The 14,178-nt window shown below is 45.4% G+C and overlaps 1 protein-coding gene across 20 annotated transcripts in view; it reads right to left on the bottom strand.

Moving 5' to 3' along the window:
* Positions 1 to 10: 10 nt before the first annotated feature.
* LOC139559012 (microtubule-actin cross-linking factor 1-like) overlaps positions 11 to 14,178 on the bottom strand; it is a 259,756-nt gene continuing 245,588 nt past the window's right edge. For 10 of the 20 annotated variants that reach the window (XM_071374618.1, XM_071374620.1, XM_071374619.1 and 7 more), the window contains 6 exons: positions 13,590 to 13,652; positions 13,041 to 13,073; positions 11,453 to 11,664; positions 4,031 to 4,141; positions 2,569 to 2,680; positions 11 to 2,367 (listed from right to left, as the gene is read on the bottom strand). In XM_071374618.1, the coding sequence (XP_071230719.1) occupies positions 2,123 to 2,367; positions 2,569 to 2,680; positions 4,031 to 4,141; positions 11,453 to 11,664; positions 13,041 to 13,073; positions 13,590 to 13,652 (776 nt within the window). In that variant the 3' untranslated portion in view covers positions 11 to 2,122. The remainder of the gene's footprint in view (positions 2,368 to 2,568; positions 2,681 to 4,030; positions 4,142 to 11,452; positions 11,665 to 13,040; positions 13,074 to 13,589; positions 13,653 to 14,178) is intronic. The other 10 variants (XM_071374624.1, XM_071374626.1, XM_071374614.1 and 7 more) reach the window with 4 other exon arrangements.

Raw genomic sequence — 14,178 nt, 5'->3', positions numbered from 1 at the left:
ACAAATTACATTTTTTTTTACTGCAAGCATATTTTTAATACAAAAAGAGAACAAAAATGGTTTATAATCTTAGCTTTTTTATTTTACACAATTGACTTCTAACCCCCCCTCCCACCGACATATTTTCTCTTCATCACAGAGAATAACACCGCATCAGAAGGTGGGTTCCTCGTTGGCGTCCCCGGATCCCCACCCCCAAAGAGACAATAAATAAATAAAATCACCTCAAGATGACATTTGCGATCATTAAGTTTTCATATACTTTAGCTCTCACATTAAGAAATAGGGGAGCACATTTGCAGCCATCAAAGACATGACAATTCAAACGCCTGTAAGGAGGGACACTGGGGGTTCGGTTCCCTGTCATCCATATTTGTAGTTCTTTTGTCAACACAATAAAGGCAACCCCCTTTGGTCATGTTCAGGGAGTTGTAGTCATTAGCAAAAAAGGCTGCCATGGAAATCAAGTCAGCTTCCTAGTTGAGTAAAGTTAAGAAGTAATAACATACAACGTTGAAGAGAGGAGCAGACATTTTCCTTGGTACAAAAGATCATGATTTCATTATATTAATACTAATCATTCTCCAAGGTGATGATACAGAACTGAAAAATAAATATAAATGTTTTCTTAAACTACAAAAGCAAAACTAAAAACAAATACAACAGGATTATAAATTAACCAGAATGAAAGACATTCACAAATGAAATCTTTGCATACGGTGACACAAGTCGATGTCCTTTGATTCCTGTAACACGTTGACACACGTATACAAAGATGTGTGTTTGCGGCTATGGGGTTTCCAGCGGCAACGTAGGGGGAGGGGCAATGTGGAATTACAGCGATACACCGTCAGTGTGTGCTGGTCTTCAATCTCTAATCGTAGAATTATAGTCGCTTAAATTGTGTGTCCTTACAATCCACTACATTGTTTCACACTGTCATGTTTTTGCTGTTAGTGGGGTCCCACCAAGAAATAGTGCTTTTCTTCTCAGACACACAGGTTTCATACAGTATTATAGGACAACATGAGAAACCCTCCATTCCATCAAACACACACTCACACCTTTAAACACACTTCCAATGTTGCAGTGGTTTGTGAAGACATTGCAGTGTGTTTCCCGCCACTTCCACGGTCTCCTGGGCTTGAGGTTTAGGCAGTTAGCTCAGTGCAGGAAGTGGTCAGAGTGGCGCCGCCCAGACACTGAACAGTAGATTCACGCTAGTCTAGATGTTCCCGACCCACAGACATGCTGAAGTGTCATTCCGCTTCACTTCCCAGTCCAGGGGAGGAAAAAAACAAGACAGCAATCATTGCATATTTTCAGTTGAACTCATGGTGAGAGAAAAAAAATGTCCACAATACCCACAATCCAGTTCTTTTGAATGCCATTCTCCAGGAAGTTCTGAGTCATTTAATCTCTCCCCTCAATGTGTGTGTGTGTACTTCAGTTCTGTGCGTGTCAGTGTGTACATACACAAAGTAGTTACAAGGCTCTACCTAACGTTCTCTGGAACTCAGATTAGGTAACAGGACAGAAATGTGTAACACAGTAAGGCAGCATTATGTTGGTTGGTTGTCGGTTCAAATTGCTGTGGCTTTCTCTACAACAGTCTAGCACAATCCCGTTACGAGACAGAGCACACAGGAGACTGGAAGGCAAACTGGGATCTGGGTTTTAAAAGGGGAAAGTTCTGTTCCATCTAAGTGCACGAACCCGACACCCCCAGTGAGTTTTTTTCGAGTGTGTGAACGAGGGAGGAAAAGAGAGATATCTTCCCCTATCTATCCCTCTCTCTCCCTGCCCTTCATACAGTAGTCTTGGTGCATGAATCCCATGCAAGCCCTATGGATGGACGTTTGGATCAAATGTGACACCCAATATGGCCGCCAGTAGTCTGTTCACTATAGAGCGTCTCTTTGAAAAGGAGATGGTGCGTTCTACTTGATCTAATTCTATAGTCTGGACATCTTCCCTATTTCAACATGGCTGGTGTTTTGGGGGGCTGGGGAAGCCCTTGGAGTCAAACCAGCCCGATAGTTAGATGTATGACGCTGTTATGTTGACGACTCTATGGTTGGCTGTATGACATTTTTATGACGTCTTTTTGACATCTCCTTCACTATTTCTTCCCAGAAGCGGGTGTCTTGGGGCTTGGGGCCTTCTTGGAGATGGTAGGGATCTTGGAGGGCTTGGCCGCTCCTGGGCGCCGGGGGGTGTCCGAGGCGTCGGAGCAGGCCGAGCGAGTCTCCAGGAGCTCAGAGGCATCCGAAGCGTCACTGCCCCGCCGGCTGCTTGCCCTGCTGCCCGCTCGGCTGCCCGCCCGGCTGACCGGACCACTGGCACCCGATGGGGTACGCTTGGGGTCTGAGAGGAGAAGAAGAAGAGAGAGGGAGGAAGGAGGAGGTTAAGTGTAGGTAATGAGGGATAGAAAGAGAAGAATAGAGCAAAAAATATCTATATTTAGTCTCATTTTAATTATGGGAATCATATGTTCCAAGAGAACAAAAATAGAGGACTGAAAATAGGAATCAAAACTGGTATGAAAAATGTGGACTTTGTTCTTACCGGTACGTCCAGGTTTAGTAGAAATGGGTGTAGCTCCTCCATTCTCTCCAGTCAGAGACCCTCGGCTGGAGTGGAAGGTGGGCCTCTTCAGCTTGGACCCCGACGCTGCTCCCTATATATATATATCAGACACAGGGAATGTCAGGCAGTGGCAAACTGTGGCACTGAATACATTAAAAAAGGTCCAATGCAGCTGTTTTTATCTCAATATATAAATATTTCTGGGTAACAATTAAGTACCTTACTGTGATTGTTTTCAATGAAAATGGTCAAAAAGAAACAAAGAGCTTCTTGGCAAAGAGTACTTTCTCAGCTAGTATTTTGCTAGGACTGTCTGGGAATGGGGAGGGATAACTGAAAAATGAGCTGTTATTGGCATAGAGGTTTGCAACTCTCTTATTGGTCTAACTCATTTACCGCATGGAGCTGTCGCCATGGAAGGCCAAAAGAGGCAGTCTTTTCAAACAACTCTTACTCTAAAAGGGCATTATCATAATTTTCACAATTTAACAGTTTTCCAACCAAAGTGTGGAAATATATATAAAACACAGGAAATCACATTTTTGACTGCACTGGGCCTTTAAAAAGGTAGACTCTACAACATGACATCATCATACACAACAGGACGACTTCCTCATTACTTCCTCATCCTTTCTAGGGAGTTTTTCCTAGCCACCGTGCTTCTACACCTGCATTGCTTGCTGTTTGGGGTTTTAGGCTGGGTTTCTGTACAGCACTTCGAGATATTAGCTGATGTACGAAGGGCTATATAAAATAAACTTGATTGATTACACACATCAACCAAACAGAGTAGAAATCTGCCAAAGCTGCCACACTATTGGCTCGTCCCAATTTGAGTCTTGAGGCATGTCGACATTTGGAAGTCAATAGTGAATTCGAATGTTGTTGATGTTCGTAAGCAGGATGTTGCCCTGTTGTGTATGATGATGTCATTTTGCTGCATCTACCTTTGACTAAAGGAGCTGGTACTGGTGTCAAGCACCATCCCATACTAGCATAATACAACAGAGACACCATTTGCAAAATGATCATCAGTCTACCAAACTAAATCCCTAGAACTACCAGTTCAACACAACGTATATAGAGTTAGCTAATAACGATTCATTTCTCGCTACTTCTCCTTTAAGAGAACATCACTTTGAATCTATTCCTATTGACCTACCACCAGCCACTTCCTGCCGGGGGGCTAAAATATTGTGACAATGCACCGAATGATAATTTAGACTGGATATTGAACAAAAACATGAAAACAAGATATGATGCAAATATATTCAGTCTAAAGGCTGAATTTCAATGCCACCTATATCCTCATGGTCCCATTGCACAGTGTGCACTACGCAGTGTGTATGGCCACCCGTGAGTGAGTGGTTGTGTGTGTGCGTTAGTGCGTTATTAGTTCACTGGGGCTTGGGAGGGGTGGCGGGAGGAGTCAGTGTGTTACCTCATGCCCAGGGGTGGTGTGGTCGTGGTCTGGGCAGGACTGGCACTTGGTTGGTGTTGGAGTTTTACTGTGTGCCAGCCAGGGCTTGGCATAGCCACGCGAGTTTGAGGACTGGCATCAGCAAAGGGAAGGAGGGAGGGAAGAAGGCAGCCAAGGGGAATAAAAAAAAAGGAGGAGAAGCAGGAAAGTAGAGCAAAGGAAAATAGGGAAAGGGAGAAAGGGGAAGGAGGGGAGGCAGGTGGTGTAGGGCAGTGTGTTTTTGGTGCGACAGCGGATGGATTTAAAAACGCAGAACGAAAAACAGTGGAGGGAGTACATTTTTCAAGCGAGGTTAGCAGGGGGTGGATGGAGGGATTTAGGAGACAAAAGAAAAATACAAAAACAAAGAACAAATAAAAATCTCACAGTTAAGGACGTAGGTGATCGCTGTTGACATGCAGAAACAGGGGAATTCCCATTTCAACACAGACACACATACACGATACAAAAATCACACGACTAACAGAGACTACACAACCAATGATCAGTGACCACAAAACAGATGATTATCGGTATTCTGGTAATATAGCTTCATGCTTTGTCCTCCAAGACTGGCTGCACCTTGGCTGGACTGCTACACTAATTAGAGTTGAATATATATGCTTATATACAGTAGCAGTTAAAAGTTTGGACACACCTACTCACTCACTCAAGGGTTTTTCTTAATTTTTACTATTTTCTACATTGTAGAATAATAGGTAAGACGTCAAAACTATGAAATAACAAGTAGGGAATCATGAGGTAACCAAAGAAGTGTTAAACAAATCAAAATATTTTTTACATTTGAGATTCTTCAAAGTATACACCCTTTGCCTTGACAGCTTTGCACAATTTTGGCATTCTCTCAACCAGCTTCATGAGGTAGTCACCTGGAATGCATTTCAATTAACAGGTATGCCTTGTTAAAAGTTAATTTGTGGAATTTCTTTCCTTCTTAATGCGTTTGAGCCAATCAGTTGTGTTGTGACAAGGTAGGGGTTGTATACAGAAGACAGCCCTATTTGGTAAAAGACCAAGTCCATATAATAGCAAGAACAGCTCAAATAAGTAAAGAGAAATGACAGTCCATCATTATGTTAAGACATGAAGGTCAGTCAATACGGAAAACGTCAAGAACTTTGAACGTTTCTTCAAGTGCAGTCGCAAAAACCATCAAGCGCTATGATGAAACTGGCTCTCATGAGGACCGCCACAGGAATGGAAGACCCAGAGTTACCTCTGCTGCAGAGGATAAGTTCATTAGTTACCAGCCTCAGAAATTGCAGCTCAAATAAATGCGTTACAGAGTTCAAGTAACACAAATATCTCAACATCAACTGTTCAAAGGAGACTGTGTGAATCACGCCTTCATGGTTGAATTGCTGCAAAGAAACCACTACTAAAGGACACCAATAAGACTTGCTTGGGCCAAGAAACACGAGCAATGAACATTAGACGGGTGGACATCTGTCCTTTGGTCTGATAAGTCCAAATTTGAGATTTTTGGTTACAACCGCTGTGTCTTTGTGAGACGCAGAGTAGGTAAACAGATGATCTCCGCATGTGTCGTTCCCACCATGAAGCATGGAGGAGGTGGTGTGATGGTGCTTTGCTGGTGACACTGTCAGTGATTTATTTAGAATTCAAGGCACACTTAACCAGCATGGCTACCACAGCATTCTGAAGCCATCCCATCTGGTTTGCACTTAGTGGGACTAATCATTTGTTTTTCAACAGCACAACGACCAAAAACACACCTCCAGGCTGTGTAAAAGGCTATATTTGACCAAGAAGAAGAGTGATGGAGTGCTGCATCAGATGACCTGGCCTCCACAATCACCCGATCTCAACCCAATTGAGATGGTTTGGGATGAGTTGGACCGCAGAGTGAAGGAAAAGCAGCCAACAAGTGCTCAGCATATGTGGGAACTCCTTCAAGACTGTTGGAAAAGCATTCCAGGTGAAGCTGGTTGAGAGAATGCCAAGAGTGTGTAAAGCTGTCATCGAGGCAAAGGGTGGCTACTCTAAAGAATCAAAAATATATTTTGACACTTTTTTGGTTATTACATGATTCCCTACGTGTTATTTCATAGTTTTGATGTCTTCACTATTATTCTACAATGTAGAAAATAGTAAAAATAAAGAAAAACCCTTGAATGAGTAGGTGCGTCCAAACTTTTGACTGGTACAGTATGTATGCATGTACAGTGGGAAGAAAAAGTGGATTTCCGCATAAATTTGACATACAATTTGATCTGATCTTCATCTAAGTCACAACAATAGACACAGTGTGCTTAAACTAATAACACACAAACTATTGTATTTCTCTTGTCTATTTTGAATACATCATTTAAACATTCACAGTGTAGGTTGGAAAAAGTATGTGAACCCCGAGGCTAATGACTTCTCCAAAAGCTAATCGGAGTCCGGAGTCAGCTAACCTGGAGATTGGATGAAATGAGATTGGAGATGTTGGTTAGAGCTGCTTGCCCTATAAAAAAACTCAAAAAATTTGAGTTTGCTATTCACAAGAAGCATTGCCTGACCTCAACCAAAAGAGATCTCAGAAGACCTAAGATTAAGAATGGTTGACTTGCATAAAGCTGGAAAGGGTTACAATTGTATCTCTAAAAGTCAGTCCACGGTAAGACAAATTGTCTAGAAATTGAGATATTTCAGCACTGTTGCTACTCTCCCTAGGAGTGGCCGTATGGGAAAGATGACTGCAAGAGCACAGCGCAGAATACTCAATGAGGATAAGAAGAATCCTAGACTGTCAGCTAAAGACTTACAGAAATATCTGGAAGATGCTAACATCTCTGTTGACGAGGCTACGATACGTAAAACACTAAACAAGAATGGTGTTCATGGGAGGACACCACGGAAGAAGCCACTGCTGTCCAAAAAAACATTGCTGCATGTCTGAAGTTCGCAAAAGAGCATCTGGGTGTTCCACAGCGCTACCGGCAAAATATTCTGTGGACAGATGAAACTACAGTTGAGTTGTTTGGAAGGAACACACAACACTATGTGTGGAGAAAAAAAAGGCACAGCACACCAACATCAAAACCTCATCCCAACTGTAAACTATGCTGGAGGGAGGATCATGGTTTGGGGATGCTTTGCTGCCTCAGGGCCTGGACAGCTTGCTATCAGACGGAAAAATTAATTCCCAAGTTTATCATCAAGACATTTTGCAGGAGAATGTAAGGCTATCTGTCCACCAATTGAAGCTCAACAGAAGTTGGGTGATGCAACAGGACAACAACCCAAAACACAGAAGTATATCAACAACAGAATGGCTTCAACAGAAGAAAATACGCCTTCTGGAGTGGCCCAGTCAGAGTCCTGACCTCAACCCGAATGAGATGCTGTGGCATGACCTCAAGAGAGCAGTTCACACCAGACATCCCAAGAATATTGTGGAACTGAAACAGTTTTGTAAAGAGGAATGGTCCAAAATTCCTCCTGACCGTTGTGCAGGTCTGATCCGCAACTACAGAAAACATTTGGTTGAGGTTATTGTTGCCAAAGGAGGGTCAACCAGTTATTAAATCCAAGGGTTCACATACTTTCCCACCCTGCACTGTGAATGTTTACAAGGTGTGTTCAATAAAGACATGAAAACGTATAATTGTTGGAGTGTTATTAGATTAAGCAGACTGTGTCTATTGTCTATTTGTCTATTATTGTGACTTAGATGAAGATCAGATCAAATTTTAGGACCAATTTATGCAGAAATCCAGGTAGTTCTAAAGGGCTCACATACTTTTTCTTCCCACTGTGTGTGTGTGTGTGTGTGTGTGTGTGTGTGTGTGTGTGTGTGTGTGTGACCTAGACTACAGTAACCTGACTGATTGAACATATGACTAGAGGTATCAGTGGCATATAAGATTCAGTGGCATATAAGAGAAAGGCCGGAGAGGTGTGTTTCATCTGAACTTAGATTATCAAAACTCATCCCCCTATGACTAATAGACACACAGAGATGACACATTAATTACAATGAAGAATCAACGTGACAACAACCATTGTGAGAAAGTGGGTGAGAGATGGGCCACCGAGATCGCCCAACAAGACCTGGTGACAACAAAGACTCTGACACGTGACTGATACTGTATGTGACAATGACTGACTGTAGTTTGTGAACATGCATTGTAGTGTGTGTGTTGTGCATGTGTGTTGTGTGCGCTTGCAGGTTCCATTTTAGTCTCGGTTTCCATTGGGAACACTTAGAGACACCATGTTCACTTTCCTTTCCCAGGGCGATTAAAGTAGCTTGTGGAATTGCTCAGCCTATATTAAAGACACAAATGTACGTTGTGACAAGAGTCCTACTGTAACTAACATGGTAAGAGTCACATGACGTGAAGAGAAGCAGGGAAATTTAGGGGCGATATAGTTCGATCGCCTACAGTGCATTCGGAAATTATTCAGACCCCTTCCCCACATTTTGCTTGGTTACAGCCTTGTTCTAAAATTGATTAAATAAAACATTTTCCTTATCAATCTACACACAATACCCGATAATGACAAGGTGAAAACAGAAATAACTTATTTACATAATTATTCAGACCCTGTGCTTTGAGACTCGTAATTGAGCTCAGGTGCATCCTGCTTCCATTGATCATCCTTGAGATGTTTCTACAACTTGATTGGAGTTCACCTGTCTTAAATTAAATTGATTGGACATGATTTGGAAAGGCACACACCTGTCTATATAAGGTCCCACAGTTGACAGTGCATGTTAGAGCAATAACCAAGCCATGAGGTCGAAGGAATTGTCCGTAGAGCTCAGAGACAGGATTGTGTCAAGGTGTAACAGTATAACTTTAAACCGTCCCCTCGCCCCGACACGGGCGCGAACCAGGGACCCTCTGCACACATCAACAACTGACACCTACGGAGCGTCGTTACCCATCGCTCCACAAAAGCCGCGGCCCTTGCAGAGCAAGGGGAAACCCTACTTCAGGTCTCAGAGCAAGTGACGTAACCGATTGAAATGCTATTAGCGCGTACCCGCTAACTAGCTAGCCATTTCACATCCGTTACACTCACCCCCCTTTCAACCTCCTCCTTTTCCGCAGCAACCAGTGATCCGGGTCAACAGCATCAATGTAACAGTATAACTTTAAACCGTCCCCTCGCCCCGACACGGGCGCGAACCAGGGACCCTCTGCACACATCAACAACTGACACCCACGAAGCGTCGTTACCCATCGCTCCACAAAAGCCGCGGCCCTTGCAGAGCAAGGGGAAACCCTACTTCAGGTCTCAGAGCAAGTGACGTAACCGATTGAAATGCTATTAGCGCGTACCCGCTAACTAGCTAGCCATTTCACATCCGTTACACTCACCCCCCTTTCAACCTCCTCCTTTTCCGCAGCAACCAGTGATCCGGGTCAACAGCATCAATGTAACAGTATAACTTTAAACCGTCCTCTCGCCCCGACACGGGCGCGAACCAGGGACCCTCTGCACACATCAACAACTGACACCCACGAAGCGTCGTTACCCATCGCTCCACAAAAGCCGCGGCCCTTGCAGAGCAAGGGGAAACCCTACTTCAGGTCTCAGAGCAAGTGACGTAACCGATTGAAATGCTATTAGCGCGTACCCGCTAACTAGCTAGCCATTTCACATCCGTTACACTCACCCCCCTTTCAACCTCCTCCTTTTCCGCAGCAACCAGTGATCCGGGTCAACAGCATCAATGTAACAGTATAACTTTAAACCGTCCTCTCGCCCCGACACGGGCGCGAACCAGGGACCCTCTGCACACATCAACAACTGACACCCACGAAGCGTCGTTACCCATCGCTCCACAAAAGCCGCGGCCCTTGCAGAGCAAGGGGAAACCCTACTTCAGGTCTCAGAGCAAGTGACGTAACCGATTGAAATGCTATTAGCGCGTACCCGCTAACTAGCTAGCCATTTCACATCCGTTACACTCACCCCCCTTTCAACCTCCTCCTTTTCCGCAGCAACCAGTGATCCGGGTCAACAGCATCAATGTAACAGTATAACTTTAAACCGTCCTCTCGCCCCGACACGGGCGCGAACCAGGGACCCTCTGCACACATCAACAACTGACACCCACGAAGCGTCGTTACCCATCGCTCCACAAAAGCCGCGGCCCTTGCAGAGCAAGGGGAAACCCTACTTCAGGTCTCAGAGCAAGTGACGTAACCGATTGAAATGCTATTAGCGCGTACCCGCTAACTAGCTAGCCATTTCACATCCGTTACAAAGGCACAGATCTGGGGAAGGGTACTAAAACATGTCTGCAGCATTGAAGGTCCCCAAGAACACAGCGGTCTCCATCATTCTTAAATTGAAGAAGTTTGGAACTACCAAGATTCGTCCTAGAGATGGCCGCCTGGCCAAACTGACCAATTGAGGGAGAAGGGCCTTGGTCGGGGAGGTGACCAAGAACAAGATGGTTCCTCTGACAGAGCTCCACTTTTGAGATGGGAGAACCTTCCAGTAGGACAACCATCTCTGCAGTACTCCACCCATCAGGCCTTTATGGTAGAGTGGCCAGACGGAAGGCACTCCTCAGTAAAAGGCATATGACAGACCGCTTGGAGTGAAGCATGGTGGTGGCAACATCATGCTGTGGGGTTGTTTTTCAGCAGCAGGGACTGGGAGACTAGTCAGGATCGAGGGAAAGATGAACAGAGCAAAGTACAGAGAAGATCCTTGATGAAAACCTGCTCCAGAGCGCTCAGGACCTGAGACTGGGGCGAAGTTTCACTTTCCAACAGGACAACGACCCTAAGCACACAGCCAAGACAACACAGGAGTGGCTTCGGGACAAGTCTTTGAATGTCCTTGAGTAGCCCAGCCAGAGTCTGGACTTGAACCCGATCGAACATCTCTGGAGAGACGTGAAAATAGCTGTGCAGCGACGCTCCCCGTCCAATCTGACAGAACTTGAGAGGATCTGCACAGAAGAATGGGAGAAACTCCCAAAATACAGATGTACCAAGCTTGTAGCGTCATACCCGAGAAGACTCAAGGCTGTAATCGCTGCCAAAGGTGCTTCAACAAAGTACTGAGTAAAGGGTCTGAATACTTGTGATATTATAAATGTGATATTACATTTGCAAAAATGTATAAAAACCTGTTTTTGCTTTGTCATTATGGAGTATTGTGTGTAGATTGATGAGGGGAAAAAACTATAATTAATTTTAGAATAAGGCTGTGATGTAACAAAATGTGGAAAAGGTAAAGGGGTCTGAATACTTTCCGAATGCACTGTAGCTCCCATAGAACACAATACCATATTGGGTCTACCCATGATGAGTACACCGGTTCTGTTAAGTTGTCATGGCCTGAGGAGGTTTTTCCCGTTCTAGTAATTGTATTTCTATGGGGGAGAATGGGGTTAAGGGCACTTACCCTAGAGGAGGCGGTGGGGGTGGCGGGAGCAGAGGGCAAGGATGCGCAGCTATGTGCGCTGTGCGAGGCCGAGGAGGAGGAGCGGGTGGGCGAGGCCGTGCGGGAGCCGGGTTTGGAGCGCCGGCCTCGGGAGCGGAACGCCGCCAGGCCGTGGGAAGCACCCTCCGGAAGGATGAACTTCTCACGCAGCTCCAGGTTGGTACGGCCTCGGGCTGGAGTGAGGGAAGAAGGGGAGAGAAAGAAAGAGAGCGAGAGAGAGGAGAGAAAGACAAAAAAAATGGTCAAGTCTACTCAACTATGGCTGCAGTACGTATCTAGGAACAGTGCGAGGCAGAGAGTCCGTGCTTCCCCGGCGAGTCACTGCTCTCAGAGTCTGTGTGGTCAAGTCAGTGCTAGGTAGAGTGGGGCGAGGGGAGGGTTGGAAATCAGAGGCAGTGAAGTGCACTTCCGGATGGGCTACTTTTAAGTGGAGGAGGGAGTGAGTGTGTAGTCTGTAGTGTTTGTGGCGGTGCACAGGAAGGCGGCAAAGCATCCTCACACAGAGGTCAGAGGTCAGTCTATGCAAACTGATAGAAAGATGCTCAGCAAGATTGGACTTTAACAGTACACTTGTATTGCTATAGCCAAACTATTAGAACAATATTTACATTTGAGTCATTTAGCAGAGCGACTTACTGTAAGTGAGGTCAGACATTTTCATACTGGTTTATATGGTTATACAGCTAGAACACAGAGGTGTGTCTGTCATCCAAAGCACAGCCTCTCTTCTCTCACTGAGGGAGTCGCTCTGTTCACTCTTTTAGTCTTTCCCCTTAATTCATAAACCGTGCGTTCGGTGCGAAATATGTGAGGCATGCCTGGTTGTGCTCTTGGGGGAGCCCCGATACAGTACCAATGGGGACTCCCCTCCCATAGACACTCATAGAAGCATTCTTAGACAAGATGGTGCAGCAGCCCCAGCACACAACACTCAAGCCCAGAAAAGCCAGCCACAGTGTGTGAGAGAGAGAGGGAGAAAGAGAGAGAAAGAGGGATGAGAGAGCTGCAGTTAGCATTAGCAGCAGGGCACTGGAGCCGCGGTCAGTAGCTATACCCAAGACGGGACACGCCCCCTCAGTCATCCACTAGCAACAGCAGCAAGACCAGTCAATAATAAATGGGTGCGCGCCCTGTAATTACGGTCCCCCAGCGAGCCAGGTGCACCCTCTAATTCAGTCCCCGCCCGCCATCACATTTAAAGAGCCGCTTCAAGCGCTATTAGAAACCCAGGCTGGCTACACCCAGGTCTTAGACAGTCTCTGTTTTTTTATGGGACTGGCCCGTCAAACTATGCGGCCATTTTGGATCCACATGGCAACCATCGCCACCAAGACCAGGGCTGGCCAAACCCTGTTTTTGAGTGGGAAGCATGACGCGGACTGGCACACAGACAAGACATGTGTACACATACATATGCCTAAACAGACACAAACACAAGGGCTAGAATGAGAGATTGAGCTGGATGGCTAGATGGATGGTTGGACGGACAGAGTGAGATAAATGGAGGGATGGACAGTGGAGCAATGGGAGAGAGAGGGAGTGTAGGTACCTCTGCAGCAGAAATAGCCAGGAGTGACCGTCACTGAGAGACACAAGAGACAACGTGAAATAGTGGCGTGCTCACGGTGAGATGGAAATACATAGACACACGCATTCCTTCTAATTAGCATTCGCTCTTGCGTACACACACACACACACACACACACACACACCAACACGCTTCCCTCTCTCACTTCAACACAGAGGTGAACACAGAAGACAGTGGTAAAGAGAATAAAAAAATACAGGTGAAGTCCCCAAGGTTGAGGTGAGCAGGTGGACACATCAGGGACCAAAGTGACAAGTGGCTAAAACAACTTTAAAAACAAAACAAAGACACAGGTCAATGACTTGGACCTATAACCTGTGATGGGGATCTCCTTGTGCTAGCATTAGCATGTAGCCAGAAAGGGTAGGAACGTTAGTTCAGTGTCACAGTCAGCAAAGCACAGCAAAAAAGCCCCCAAAAACAAAAACAAAAAACAACCAAGAGGGAGTGAGGGAACGGAGAAGAGGCGGAGGGAGAAAAGGGGGAAAGAGAGCGAGAGAGAAACCCAACCTATACGAGATGAAATGGCGCTACTGGAGTCGGAGCGAAGGATCTTAAGTCCAGGATGTTGCACTGGAAGGAGAGAGAAGGGGAGAGAGGGAAGAAGGGAGAGAACTGAAGATCATGCACCGTGCAACACTACTTTGAAAGAAGGACCGTGTCGCAGGAGAAAGAGAAAGGAATGCACGTACAGAAAACAAAGGTGGAGAAAAAGAACGAGAACGGGAGAGAGATGAGTGAAGAGATGGAAAAAGAAGGGACACCAACAGAGAAAAAAAAGAGGAACCATAACAGGGGGAGAGAGAGAGAGAGATGGAGACGATTCAAGCCCGTCTTCTCAAAGAACTTTCCCAGAGAGGGATGAAGAGGAAAGAAGGGATGATGATGATGGAGAGAGAAAGAGCGAGAGATTGCTCTGAGGAGCACACCAGACAGACCGTAGACAGCTTTGGAAAAGACAGAACTCTGAAAACTGTAAACCTGAAAGGTTATATGTACTGTATATGTCCGACTATGTCTCGTTTAAACAGTTGACCGCTGTACCATATATTTACCTTTTGTCCCTCTCGCAGTGTATCCAGTGGCTTGCATTTTGTAC

This window comes from Salvelinus alpinus, chromosome 29 (genome assembly GCF_045679555.1).
Source record: "Salvelinus alpinus chromosome 29, SLU_Salpinus.1, whole genome shotgun sequence".
Taxonomy (NCBI): domain Eukaryota; kingdom Metazoa; phylum Chordata; class Actinopteri; order Salmoniformes; family Salmonidae; genus Salvelinus; species Salvelinus alpinus.
The sequence above is the reverse complement of the archived record's forward strand: the minus strand, read 5'-3'. Positions and strand labels throughout refer to the sequence as shown.